The 14,035-nt window shown below is 51.3% G+C and overlaps 1 protein-coding gene across 1 annotated transcript; it reads right to left on the minus strand.

Moving 5' to 3' along the window:
* Nucleotides 1-1,202: 1,202 nt before the first annotated feature.
* Nucleotides 1,203-5,411, minus strand: LOC134165575 (zona pellucida-binding protein 2-like). The gene is made up of 10 exons (XM_062622518.1): nucleotides 5,306-5,411; nucleotides 5,109-5,168; nucleotides 4,609-4,713; nucleotides 4,050-4,193; nucleotides 3,691-3,903; nucleotides 3,363-3,463; nucleotides 2,953-3,124; nucleotides 2,529-2,711; nucleotides 2,063-2,144; nucleotides 1,203-1,657 (listed from the first exon to the last, which is right to left on the minus strand). The coding sequence occupies exons 1-10, from the start codon at nucleotides 5,409-5,411 to the stop codon at nucleotides 1,390-1,392; spliced, it is 1,434 nt and encodes a 477-aa protein (XP_062478502.1). The 3' UTR covers nucleotides 1,203-1,389.
* Nucleotides 5,412-14,035: the final 8,624 nt, after the last annotated feature.

The following is a 14,035-nucleotide window of genomic DNA, read 5'->3' on the forward strand; positions in this document are numbered from 1 at the left end:
TATCAAACTTGGAAAGAACCAGGTACCCATAATCCATAATGAACCAGAAGAGGCTTTTTACCCACCCCAGGACAGAACATCCAGAGACACCTGCACTAGCCCCATGCTTGTTTGCAGTTGTGCCATCAACTGGACATCTCCTATCCCTAGGCTATCACCCCTGCTCTGCAGGGACAAAGCAGCCCCTATTGAAGCTCAGCCCCTTCTCCACCAGCTCACACTTCAGAGACCCTAGAAGCCATCAGTCCCATCACTGCCTTTTCCCTACCTTCATCTTGCTGATGCCAAAGCTGTGTTTAATCACCTCCTGCAATCCCACAGAGGAGCCTTGTGAGCTGCAGAAGTGCTATGAAGAGCAGATGAACCAGAGAGCTTTATAGCTAACCAGTGTTCCTCCCTGCACCTCCCATAATGTCCTTCCCTCAGACATCACATACACCTGGGCCCTGTTCTGCCTCTTCTCCACTTCCCTTGTCTCCCTCCTCTCCTCTCTAAGACTTTCCTGCCCAGGGACTGGCTGTTGTTGGACTGATTCGTCTGCAGGCAATGGAATGGATGAATCCCACCATTTCTTCCCTCATTTGGCCTCAGCAAATAGTTGCCAGCCCACGCTTTCTGCTAAGTTATACAGCACAAGCTTAATACCCTTGAAAGTACCATTCTGAACCCAAGACCGAGAGCTGGACCAATGCCCCTGCTCTCAACTTGCTTCTACACCAAGAAGCAGAGCAAGCCCCTTTCTTTTGCTCGCACTTCGGATCCAGAGCCCATTTCTGCTGAGCATCACCCACCGGTGCCTCCCGCACTGCGCTGCTGCCCTCTCCTGGCCTCTCCAACGGGGCTCAGCGCAGCTGCAGCCATAGGTGCTGATGCGCTCTTTGAGGCCGAGAAGGTGGGAATCCTTCCCGCAGCCCCTGTCCCTCCCAGGGCTCTGAAAGCCAAACTATTCGAGGCTGAGCTTTTTCCTACCCTGTCCTATATAGCCTCGACCTCAGCAAACGCTCTGCCTTCAGTTCTTCCTAGGAGCTGCTTCTTTATACAAAGTGGGATAAGGAATTGGAGTCATTCCCTAGTGCAAGACTGAATGGGAATGATGCTTTCCATACCTGAAGACAAACATGTGGTTCAACCTGCATGATAGGTCCCCTCCTTGTAACCCCCAAGTCCCTTTGTGTCTGGAGCATCCAAGTGTTGCAGAGAGGTGCAACTAGAAGTAAAACTTCATTAGCCGAAGGAGTGGTTGTAGTCAGAGCCATTCGGGAAGATATAGACAGGAGAAGAAGGGTATCCCTCTTATCCATTGCTGGAGATTTCAGGCAGTGTGAGGTGGTTTGGGACACAGAAATAATGGGCAACAGTAGCTGGAGGGATGCTGTTCCTCAGGGAATCTCAGGTGTTCCTTCTTTCCTCTGGTGCCAGCACAGGAGTTGTCTCATCAGTCACCGCAGCCAGGTTCAGGGACATGGCAGGGGATGGTGCTCCATCCCTCTGCTCCTTGTCGCTCCTGGTGTCACTGGCATCAAGGAGACCTTGGAGGCTCTGCTTGGGGCTCCTGAAGGAATCGCTCGTCCTTTCCATCCTCACGGTGCTTCCTTTCATCTTGGAAGCTCTTGGAGACTGCAAATGGTAATCTTGATAGAACCAGTAACAAGAGCTTCTACAAAGACACAGAAGAGAAGCCCATAGTGAAAACTATTAACTTCATGGCAGGAACCAGCACCAGAGCCCTGCAGCCACACAGCACCAGCCCTCAGGGCCAGGATTCCCCAGGGCCATACCCAACCAATCCCTAGGTGGCTGTGTGAGATGCTGCCAACATTACTACTTAGGGGGGCTACAAGGATGCTGGAGAGGGCCTCTCTAGTGTGAGGTGTCCCTGCTCATGGCAGGGGGTTGGAACTGGATGATCCTAAAGCCCTTTCCAACCCAAACCCTTCTATGATTCTATGATTATCCCAGCTGTTGAAGTCCTACACCCTCAGGTTTTCCTTCATCTCATGTTCCAAGGAGGAATATAGAGCTCCCAAAATGTCCCATGCTGGGAGATGCAGATCAGACTTACAGGATGAAGAGAACATTGAGGAATAGTAATGCTGGCAAGACAATAAGGAGCAGGGCTGGCATCTTGTGCACGATGGAGACAGCTGAGGGGAGAGAAATGGATGTGACAGTCTCAAATGAAGAAGTCCCACTGCTAAAGACCCTGGAGATAATCCAAATGCTAATTGTCCCCAGCCCCAGAGAGAAGCAGGGATGTTGGGACCTACATTACTCCTAGCAGTGAGGTTCTCAGAGGCAAGCTGGGGACACCAAGAGGGAAATCAGTGCTCAGCATTGGCCTGGTGGAAGGGGCATTGAGGGAGCTGTGATTTCTTCAGGGGTGGTGAGCTACCTCTCCCCAGGGGCTGTAGAAGTTGCCATAGCCAACATAGGGCAGCTGCTCTGGGGTCCCACTGCACTGCCTGCCCTCTACTCAGAGTCCCCCAGTCCCCCCCATGCCCTGCTTCAGTAATGGATGATCTGTGTACCCTGCTCGGTCCTTTCCTTCTTGACACAGTCCTTCATGGAGCTGGCACCTGATGCCCCGGTGGTCATGCCATGCTTGCAGGGAGTGCAGAATGCCACCCCGTGGGTCACACTGTAGGTCCCAACAGGGCATGGGAAGCACTTGTTGCTCTTTGGAGGGCCGAACATCCCTGGTGGGCATACAACTGAGGAGAGGACATGTAGAAAGGCCCTTCTAAGCAACAGCATTGTGTTCAATGAAGAGTTAGGGAAAGGGAGCCCTGATGCTTAAGGGCTCAGAATCACAGGATGTCCACCACATTCCTTGGATTGGGTGGGCATGGGGGGAGCAGCAAGGACCTGGAAACAAGCTGTGCATGAGGAGGGGAAGAGACAAAGAGCAGGAAAGAAAAGGGGGGACCAAAGGGCTGTGGACTCTTGGCTCACTGCAACAGTCAGGACATCTTTGGAGCTGCTTGGTCTGCCCATAGCCCGCTCTGCACTGCTCGATCCTTAGGAAGCCGACAAACTCGTTGGTGAAGTTGATGCTGGGGATACCAGGCCTAGTGATGAGGAAGGACTTGTGCTCCTTGAAGAACCTGCTAAGGGCGAGCTGGACCTGGGGAGGGCAGAGCAAGCGCAGCTCAGTAGGGCTCTAAGAGGGAAGCACAGAAAACATCCTCCCAGTGCATAGAGCTGTGCCGTGTGAGCCAGCAGGGGACAGGCACACAGCAGCCTGAATGGGAGCTCATGGACACTGAGCAAACCCTCAGGGATGCTCCTCATCATTCCAGGGTCTGGAAATAGTGTCCTCATTGCACACCCCCCCCCACTGCCATCCTCCTTTCCCTCCTTACCTGCCTCAGGTTGTGCAGGACTGTTATGCGGTAGCAGTCTGTGACCATCTCCATGTCCTGGGAGTTGCAGTGTTCATCCCAATTGGGTCCAAAGAGGGACACTGGAGCATGGACAGACACAAGTGCAGCTCAGGCAGCCCCAGCTCCAGCAGGAGGTGAGTGAAGCCATTAAACTCTTCCAAGAGCCCCTAATGTCATTACAGCCCTGTGCTCCCTCCCTTTTTTCCCTCCAAGCACAAACCGAGATGCTTGAATTCCTCTCATTCCATCCCAGTGCCTTTGTTATCCCCTGGGGACTCTGCTGTGACGCTTGTGCCTGGGGGTCTACCTTCCAGCTGTACTTGGACAATGAATTCATCCGAAGGGCTGTTGAGCGAGGGGAAGCAGAAAGTTGCATTGAGCTGGAGTTTGCAGTGCTGCTCCATCTCCAGCTGCCTCAGCTTATCTTGTAGATCCTGCAGGAACCTTTTGGTCCACTCATCCTCACAGAACTTGCTATGGAAGAGCAGGACAGTGTCCAGGCCTCCGGGCACATGGTAGCCTGTGGGAGAAAACCCTGAGAGGTTTCTTCCCCCTTGCCAACAGCATCCTTGTCCAGAGAGCTGAGCACGGTCCCACCTCTCCCTTCATCCACCCTTCCTGCCCTTGTTGGGTTGCCCCCCATGCTTAGCACAGTGCAGGACTCACCAAGGATGCTGTAGTGGAATGTTTGGGACACAGGGATCCTGTGCTTTGTGTAGGAGATGGTGCACGAGTACTTCCCGCTGTCGGCTGCTTGGAAGTGTTGGAAGAGGAGATGTCCCTTTTTGGTGACTGAGAGCAACCTGGGGACTAGTGCAGGAGACAGAGGGGTTGATGGCGATCACCAGCAGTTGGCTGTCCTGTGCTGAGTTGGCCCTGTTCCTGGTGGCTCTGTCATGCTCCCCCGGGCTGACCCAGATTTGGTCTCCATAAACTGAGACTCTTCAAAGACTCCCAAAAGCTGCTCTTCCCCCCCCCCCCCCCCGTTATTAAATTATTATTCCCCTCCTGTTGTTATAAATTATCAAGGGAGAGGGAAGAAAAAATTAAGCATGGAATTACCCCATAACCTTCCTGTAGTTCAGCCCATGCAATCCCATGAGACCCCGGTCTCCATGTGCCCCTCACAGGCTCCTTCCTTGAGCGGTTGTTTCCCCTCTTACCCCCCTCTTGCCTCACAGCAGCAGAACCCATCACTGCTGCTTGCTCCTGACTTGGAACTTACCTGGCCGGTCCTGCCCCCAGTGGTAGGTGGGATCAGCCACCTCCATTTCAATAGGGCTGCAGGGCAGTGAGTACAGGCTGCTCTCCATGTGGATGAAGACAAAGCCTAGGCCAGAGAAAGGGAGATAAAAGCTGGGGACACATCTGAGGCATCTCAGGGCATTGCAAGGAGGAGGGTTGGGAAGCCACTGGAACAGGCTGGGGACCTGTGTGGTGTGCGGACGGACCCAGCCCCACTGGGGACCATCCTACAGGGATGAGGTTGGTTATGTGCTTTGGGAAGAGAAAATGCCAGGAGCTGTGGTGAGGAGAGCTGGCGGGGACCACTGAGGCACACTGGGGCATCTCTTGTGTTGGCTGTGACTGGAAAGCCCCATCCTCTGCTCAGGTCGACAGAGCTGGCAGAGAGGACATGGTCCTGCCATCAACCAGGCTGGATGGGGACACTGCGTCACCCAGGAAAGAGGAGTGCATGGATAAGGAAAGCTTTGTGGATCTCACCCCCTTGGTGTTCCCAGCTGGAGGTGAGTGGCAGGGCCCGAGGCAGGGACACTGTCCGTCCTAGGAGGAAAGCAGAGGGGCAGCTCTCAGGCTCAGCTTGGACAGCACTCACCTCATGCTGGTCTCCTCTCCAAGGCTCTTGTCAGCCGTCCAAGGAGTCAGAGCACAACACATCCACCTCCACAGTGATCTTTTACCTGAGGAGCTACAAAGCACCAAAGTCAGGATGCCCACAACCAAGACCTGGGGTCCCCCAGCGTCTGGAGCACAGAGCATCCTGCCCTGCTGTGCAGTGTGGAGCATCTTGTTACCATGGCGATGAGGAATCTGCTGCTTCTCCCTGTCCCCGTAGTGACGGCTCAGAGGCTGGGCAGGGGCACATCCTGCCCACCTTGGTCGTGCTCAGCAGGTCTGGGCTGTGTAGAAAACATGGCCCTTCTTCTGGGGACCATCTGGGCACAATGAATTAGAATATGGTTGGGGACAGCCTAATTGAAGAGATACGGTAAGAGAGATGATAAGGAGGGATGAGGAGACACTTGTCCCAGGGCTTCTGCGTTTCATTAATTAAACCTTCATTAATGAAGGTTTCCTTTCAGCTTATGGTGTGGGGCTGTGTGTTCCCTCCTATCTGGTGCAGTGACTGAGTAAGTGCTGCAGCAGCAGGAGGAGGGAGACCCATCTTACATAGCAAAGAGTTTGGATTTCTGCTTGAACTGCAGAATTCAGGCTCACGTATGAAGCTGAACTTGGGTTATCCATAGTAAAGTGCCAGGAATACAGATTTACTTCCTTACCGTCTTAACAGCACTTGTTATTCATTTGCATAAGTTGGAGAGAGCACAGGCACTGCATCAGTAAGTGCATAGCAAGATCATTCCCTGTGTTGTTCCGACTAGGAATTAACCCTTCTCCCTCCAAGAGAGTGATGCGAGTTACACTCACATGCAAACTCCATTTATAGATAGGCATTGATAAGGAGTGTCTCTAGTTTCTGCATCCCTACATGGCTAGAAAAGAGGGATATGGAATTTGTGGGCATTTTGCATTAAGGAGGTTTAAGTTTTCCTTGGCTTGTATGAACCACAGGAATGCCCAGGGATGAAGGAGCATCCTATTGTGCTGTACACACACAGACCCGCTTTCTATCTCTGGCACTGTCCCTCCCTGTTCCAAGCTGCAGATCTCATGGATATTCCACTTGTCCAACAAAACAGCCACCAGCTTCAGCACTGAATGAGAAGGTGTCCTGGTTCCCTGGGGTATCCCTAAGGGTATCCAAGGAACTCCAGCTACAAGAAGATCAAATGCAAGAGGACCATGGCTGGCTCCCAGCCATGAGATCCTGATCCCTCTGTGCTGCTTAGCACAAAGGGAATGTGCCCCTTTCTGCAGTGCTTGAGGGCCCATGGGAGCCAGAGCTACATCTCTTGAGCTCATGATGCCTCCTGTAGAGATCCTTCGGGCTTTCACTGTCCCAGAGCAGCGGATTCTAGAGCTGGATCCAAGGAACACCACCTGGAATGTCACCATCACTGCTAGGTCTCTTCATTTCAGACAGGGACTGATGCTTCGGTGTCTATATTCCGCTCTAGGAGCAATTGCAGGCAGTCACCAAGTTGTGTTGGCAGCACAGGGAAAACCCCAGCCTTGGGACAGGCAGTGACATGCGGCTTCCCAAGGGAAAGCAGCACAGCTCTCTACACAACCAATGCAGAGAAGGGGAATCCGCCCTTCAGATCCTATCTGGAGCCTGCTGAACCTGACTCATTAGGAGGGAATTACTCCCTGATCGCTCTTCCTTTGATAAATACGGTAGTGGTGATAAATATTCAACATGGGCACCAAAGCAACAAGGCTGGCATTTATCTCTTGCCTTGTTTTCCTCTTTGAAGGGCCAAGGGTTGTTAATAAAGGCAGGAGCTGCACTGATAGCAGTGGTTTAATCACTCAGGATTAATCGTGGTGATGCAGGAAGTCAGAATCCAGCTCTCCCATGAGCTGTTTCCTATCTGTGGGCAATGCGGAGGGAGGAGCAGCACAAGGGTCGGATTACGGGCAGGGGACTATATGGGAAGCACAAGGGACAGTGTGTAAAAGCAGGCAGGAGCACGGAGGGAAGCACTGCTCCTCTGTGTATGGAGCTTTGGGAAGTGGGTCTGAGGAGTTTAGGGGAGCAAGGGGCTGAGGGGGGCAGCAGGCTCAGCCTAAAGGCACCTGGAAAGGCTCAGTGTCTTCTGATGCGAAGGCTGATGATGCCTCTATGGCAGATGACATAGGGACATAAAGGAGAAACAGAGGAGGGAAACAGAGGTGGCCTCTGCTAGAGGCCGGTGAAATAGCAGGAGGAGGACAGCAGAGGGTAGCAAATGCCTGAGTTCTTGTCCTGGCCTCGCAGGGCTGGTGTGAGGCACAGGCTGGATGCTGCAGCCTGGTACAGCCCCACAGCGCACATCTGGGCAGATCTGGTGTAAAAATAAACCAGGGAACAAGGCGCTTTGATAAGAGGGAGATGTTCTCAGCGCAAAGGCTTGTCTTGAAATACATTTCCTTTAGAAGCTTCCTGCTGAGATATCCCCAGTGACCCCTTCAGTGCCAGGGAGAAGGCAGCGCGATGCTTAGATTAGAATCAATGCAGGGTTTAACCAAGTGGAAAGAAACCTCTCTCTCTAGGGATTTCATTTCCCAGGAATGGCAGCATTGCATTTCGGTTGCTATTTGAGCAGATACTTCCTCACTTTTAAGCTCTGCTGTAGCACTGCGCCTGTGGATCTCAAGGATGGAGATCCCCTGTTCCCTTCTGTAGGTACCGTCCAAAGGCCACGTCTGGTCTCAGTGGTTCAGAAGGGAAGCAGGTTTCCTTCATGATGCAGACACAGCCAGCCAAGTAGAACTCAGAAGTGCAGCAGCACTTTGCACTCACAGCTGAGGCCCTAAAGCCACCCTCTGTGCTTAAATCCCAGTTGGACCTGCTGGGATTTCACCTCTGGCATGTCAAGGTCTCCTGCTGCCCTTTGTGCACTTCAGCTTCCCCATTTAATGCAGGGGGATGATTGTAAATGCTCTAAGTGTCATTAGCACCCCAGGGTAATTACTGGACAATGTGTCTCACCCCTTCCCTGGGGTTGCAGGTGATCCAGGTCAGACTCAGTGCTTTGCTTTGCCCTTCAAGGGGCAGAGAGATGGCCCCAGCTACTGGCTCATGTCATCACATCAAATAGGATCATCCAACTTCATGATGTATCTTTAACACAGTAGGTGGGTTACAGATGGTAGTGGAGCATTTGGGAGCACACCTCTTGCATGTTCCTTGCATGACTACAGGTCTCTGCTTAGGTTTTGGCGTGTCAGGCACAAGGAGCAGGAGAGAAGTCACAAACTGGAGAACATGTTGGGGCTTATCGGGTCTATATTCCCCATTTGGACTAATTTCTTCCCATCCTGCTCCCCTTGCACAGGCCACACACTCCTCCAGCCATAGGATGCATGAAAAAGTGCCCTGGAAAAGGGCTTTCTGCCCCACTGGAAAAGAGGCAGCTTGGAACATCACCTGATGCAGGAAAAGAGCATTGTCCAGAGTTGATTTATCTGTCTCTTTACTGATTTACACACCACTTTTCACACCCATCTGTTGTGAACAACAGGACCAAGTATTAACAGTGAGAGTGAGGCAGTGATAGGATTGGGAACAGGTACTCAGGAGTATTTTCTGTGCACTTTTTGCTCTGACTTCAATCCATATTGCAGAGCTTTCAGTTCTGTTTTAAAGAAGGATACATCTCTTTTTCCTCTTGAACAAAGGCAGAGATTTTCCCCTTTGTTTTGTGGTTCTGAGTCATTCCCCATAATAGCAAATTGCTGGCAAAGTTGCAGTTATGGCTAAATGGTCACTTCAAATTTAAGTCTTTTTTTCCCAGCAGCTTTATACCTTTTTAAAGCAAACAATTGCTCTTCTGGGATGAAAACGTCTCCTTACTCCGTCTCATTCTGGTATCCAAATATTCTGGAACACTGGGAGAAGAATTGCTCTGAATCTCTGCCATAGCTGATAGCACCTTCTCCTTTCTGGCTGTTTTCCTCTATTCTGATGGCTGTCATAGTTCCTCAATTTGAGTTGTAATTAGGGGTAATTTAGCATCTCTCTGAAAGCGAGAGCAAACAGAAATGCAGTGGTTGGCAAACAGGGTGGGCTGCTGGATCTGTGGACTGGGTTATTTGCTCTATCCCTGCTCCGCTTCAGATGAGTGCCATCAGGAATGTGACGCAGCACTGAGACACAGGAGAGCATCTTTTAAGGTGCAGGAACCGTGGGGCAGCCCAAGGACATCCAGCTGGAGGTGGGCAGGGGTCACACATGGACTTCCATAGCCCAGAGATGAGCAGCCTCTGCTTCCCTAGGAGGGAGCTGCGGGGTAGGTCTGGGAGCAGTCTGACCTCTGCCCATCTCAGCAGCGTTGCAGTGAAGTTTCCTTCCTTCTGTTGCTGGCAGCAAAAGCAAAGGCACCTTCTCCTCTGCTGCCTGCTGCAGACACATCGGTCAAGAGCTGAGGCTCCTCTTTCCCTCCCTTTGGATGGTGAAGCTTTTCCTCTACAAAGATCTCTTCACATCTGGCCGTGCTCAGCCTTTGCCAGCATTCACGCCTGCGCCAGGACACATACAGCCCTTGAGCTGTTCAGGGAAAGCCTTTAGGTATATATTCTGGCTCCTGACAGGCATCTTGCCAAGCTCCTCTGGGAACTGCTGCCTTTCCTTCTCCTTTCCTGCTTCTTTCCATCCATCCTGCTGATAACATGGTGCAGAGGCCCACGGTGCCGGACTTCTGTTGTCCTCAAGCACTTGGTGATGGAGCTGGCTGGAGTCAGTGACAGTGTTGTGATAACTGTGCCCCAGGGACATGACAAGGGGCAGCCTGTGTGCAGAGGCTGTGCATCCAATATCCTTTCTTTCAGGGGTCAAACATGCGTGGGGAAACAAATCCTGGTTGCCTGGCAGGGCCATCCCATAGCCTGTTGGTGCAGGAATGTGTAGCTGTGGTTGATGGAAGGCATCGTGGGACCGCTGGGGACATGGAGCTAATCATTTCCTCCCTGACACTTGCAGTTATATGAGGAAATATAGTGGAATGCAGAGGTGGGGAGGCAGGAGAGATCTGTCTGAGCTCGTGCAGGATTGCTCCCTGGAGGGAACTCACTCAGGTCTTGGGTGTAATTCCGAGCATCCCAAATGATGGAGTTTCTCACTCTTCCGCATTCAGGAGGTTAATTTCACAGGCTAGTATGTTTCCTCACTGCTCAGCCTGCATCAACCCACCTCTGTTTTCACACAAGCAGCTCAGCCATGCTGCCTTTGAACTGTCTTCCACCATAAATATTTCCTTGGCAGCAACATCCCTCAATGTCTGGAGATCGCCAATGGCAGCTGAGCCGTCACAAAGCCAGCCAGATCTGCCTCGTGGCTCCCTCCTAGAGATACTCTCTGCTCTCAAAGTTAAGCCTTAAGCTCCCTCCACTGTGTCAGTAACTGAGACCGAAACTCTCGTGGTCCTGTTGCTGGTGTCTGTTCATTGTCCCCCAGGAAGAAGGAATTCAATCACCTAACACTCATTCCTCCTCTACGCAATGGTTGAATAAGGCACTGTGGCCATAGTAGAAACCATGGCACATTGCAGCAATGGACTTATTCCCAGGCTGGATGGAAAACAGGCAACTAGTTTGGATGTTCAAAGTGGGTTAATGCTCCAAATTGGGATGAAAAAGCAGAACTTTGCTCAAATTGGGAAGGAAAAAAGTAAAGCAAATGAAATCAGGCCAAAAAGTTCAGTGATTCATGACATCTCTTTTTGCCTTGGACCATTTGCATCTAAATATTGATTTTATTTTACCATCATTAGCCATTAGTGCCCAGACAGCTTTTGAAGCAGAACATTGGCTTTTCATCTCAAAGCAGCTGAAAACCAATACTTGGATAATTTTAAAGCTTTGCCAAATGTATCCTTGAGGTAAGAGATGCATGGAGGAGCCATACGCTCCTGTGAAAAGCTTCTATTTAGTGAGAGAAACCTCACTCACTGGAGGAGCAGGGAATAATAGGTTTCCTCTGGAGCCATTGAGATGAATCACTCCTGCCTGCAGTTTTGTGTCCAGCTCTGGAGTCCTCAGTACAGGAAAGTCATGGACCTGTTGGAGAGGGGATCAGTCCCAGTGGGCATCTGAACTCTATGTGCCATGGCATTTCTCTGGGGTTGCAGCAGGAGTGCTGCTCATTTTCTTGCTATTTCATTGTCAGCTGAAGGGATGCTTATTACTGATGCTCAGGAAAGCATAAAGTGCAGGAAAACCCGGGGGAATTGTTCAGTGAATCAAAGCAAAGCAGGAAAGAAAGCCAAGCCCAGACACCCAGGGCAGAATGGTTTGGTTTCCAGCCTCTCCCTACTCAGTGGCTGTGATCATAGAACCATTAGGGTTGGAAGGGACTCCTGGAGATCATCCAGTCCAAACTCTGCCAAGGCAGGGCCACCCAGAGCAGGGCACACAGGAACGTGTTCATGGTGGGGTTTGAGTGTGTCCAGAGAGGGAAACTCCACAGCCCCCCTGGACAGCCTGTGCCAGGGCTCTGCCCCCTCAATGGAAAGAAGTTCTTCCTCATGCTGAGGTGAAACTTGTTGTGGTTTAGTTTATGGCCACTGCTCCTTGTCCTGTTGCTGGGCACCACTGAGAAGAGTCTGGCACCATCGTCCTGGTACCTCCTTTGAGCTGTTGATCTGCATTGATGGGATCCCCTCTCAGTCTCTCTTCTCTACTGAACAGGCCCATGATGTCTGTCTCAAGGGGTGTGCTGAGAACTGGACAAGCAGCCTGGCCCTTGGGGCCTTTCTTCCATGGTGATGATCCCGGGCATGGTTCTTCTGCTGCAGCTTCTCCCTGGCAGAGAATACCTCAGAATTCTTGTCAGGAGTTTTCAGATGACCAACTCTAACGCTGTTCAACCCACAGAGGTACTCCTACATGTTACACCTTACAAGGGAGTATCGGTTCTTTGTGATGAACACGGAGCAGGGAATGTCTGTCTCCTGATACAAGCCTGTGATGTATTGCATGAAGCCATCACTGCCAGGACCAGTTCAGGCTTCCATCTGATGACAGCAAAAGAGGATGAGTTCAGTTTCACCTTTGAAGTTGCTTATCCAATGGATGCTCATCTCTTTATCTTCTGTGACAACTAAATCACAATGCCTGGAACCAAAGCACTTCTATTCATAACACTTACGGACCCATTGCTCTCCCCTACCTGATGAGCTCTCACAGGGACAGTTGAGTGACAACAGATCCACAGTGTGCTGGGTCCCATCTGTATCTTGTTGCACAGGCCTGGTTAGATGATCTTCCATGGCTGCTTCCTCATGGGGAGGTTTGCCATCCCAGGCCAGCATGGATTTAAAAGACTGATTTTTGCCTGTGGCAAAGTAAAAATTGCTGCTAGTCTGCATGGAATGGGGTTCATCTGGCCCATGCTGCAGCCACAGACAACCTGGTGCCCCCAAACCCCTCTGCTGTCAGAACAGATCCAGTTAATGGAGCCCTGTCATCCCTCCACCCCAATAACCACCTAAAAGAGGTCAGAAGAGCTCAGAAGTGCTATGGACCTGTTGTAAAGGGATCCTCAGGATGTGCGGTCCCTGATAACGTTGAGGACCAGGCACATGGTATCTCCTTACATCACCTTCATTTTGCTACAGGAAGTGCTCTGTACCAAAAGCGGTGCTTGCCATGATCATCTCTGTTCACAGAGCAGAGCCAGCCCTCAGGGTCGAGCAGCACAAATAAATCCAAGTCCTGTGCTGGAGAAGAGCCCAGCGCCAGCCGTCTGCCAGCACATCCCTCTCTGTGTGACATTTGCTCGCTTGGCATTAACTCCCCGTGTGCTTTGAAAGCCCTTCCCTGCCCGTTGTGGAGGAGTTCTGCAATGAGACATCCCCAATCTCATTCAGTTTTGTTTGTGGAGCTCTCATTTTAATTGCTGCAGCCTGTGAGCATCGTCAGGCCCATTGCCGGGGGCTCGTGGGGGGCAGGTTGGTTGTACACAGGGTATTTATAGCTTCTAGGCACCCAGGGAATGGTAAAACTGGCAGCTGAGCCAGCTCCCAGTGGGATGGGGGGCACATTCCTGCAGGGAGATTTTCTCCCTGGAGAATAGTGGTAGAAAAGAACAAAGAAATCCCCTTCATGGAGGATTTTTTTTTGCTGAAAAAGGCAAGTTTAAGTAACCTTAAGCAGTAAGTTTGCACTGAAAACACATCCTCAGTGCAAGCACTGGTGATGGAGCAGCAGGACTCTGGGCCTGGTACCAGCTCATCCCCAATGCCAGGAGTCAGTAGAGGAAAACAACCTGTAAAATCCCCCTTCTTATGTCTGTTGTTGCTGAGATGAGCTATAGGGCAACACCACCCCCTCCAGAAGGGCTGGTCATTCCGAACAAAGCAGTTGTTGCTTGCTATGGGCACCCAGGGCACTATAAACCCTCCTGCATCACTGCTGTGTGGGACCATGAGCCATGCTCACACCTAGCAGCCCCCTTTGCTTTCCAAGCTGTGCTCATGTCTCTGCCCTCCCTGGAGCTGAAGTTAGGTCTCAGGTCATTTTTAGTCCATTGTTGTAACCTCTTCCTGTCAATAACTGAATCATCTTCAGTTTGGGAGGCAGGGAAAGACTCCTCAGGCAGCCTGCTTGTAGTGTGGCAAACCTGCCTGCATCCTGGCTGATGTTAGTGGTGGTGGGGAGGAGAGGGGTGCATTTGTGCATTCGCACTCTGCTGTTGCATAAAGCACTGAATCCACAAGAACACCACTTTTGTAACCTTATGACAGGAGCAGGGTCTGTCTTAAAGTCTCTTTTGGAGGTGTGTGAAAGATGAGGACAAGGGTAATTAC

The sequence above is a fragment of the Pezoporus occidentalis genome, unplaced genomic scaffold (genome assembly GCF_034315485.1).
Source record: "Pezoporus occidentalis ecotype Australia unplaced genomic scaffold, CSIRO_AGI_Poc_V1 ctg242, whole genome shotgun sequence".
In the NCBI taxonomy this organism is placed as follows: Eukaryota; Metazoa; Chordata; class Aves; order Psittaciformes; family Psittacidae; genus Pezoporus; species Pezoporus occidentalis.

Excerpts from the sequence above, each read along its gene's own strand:
- LOC134165575 (XM_062622518.1), bottom strand. The coding sequence starts at position 5,411 with ATGCTCCACACTGCACAGCAGGGCAGGATGCTCTGTGCTCCAGACGCT. Across the intron at positions 3,904-4,049 it reads ATTCCACTACAGCATCCTTG|GCTACCATGTGCCCGGAGGC; the intron begins GTGAGTCCTGCA and ends TTTCTCCCACAG. Across the intron at positions 3,125-3,362 it reads TCCTGCACAACCTGAGGCAG|GTCCAGCTCGCCCTTAGCAG; the intron begins GTAAGGAGGGAA and ends TGCCCTCCCCAG.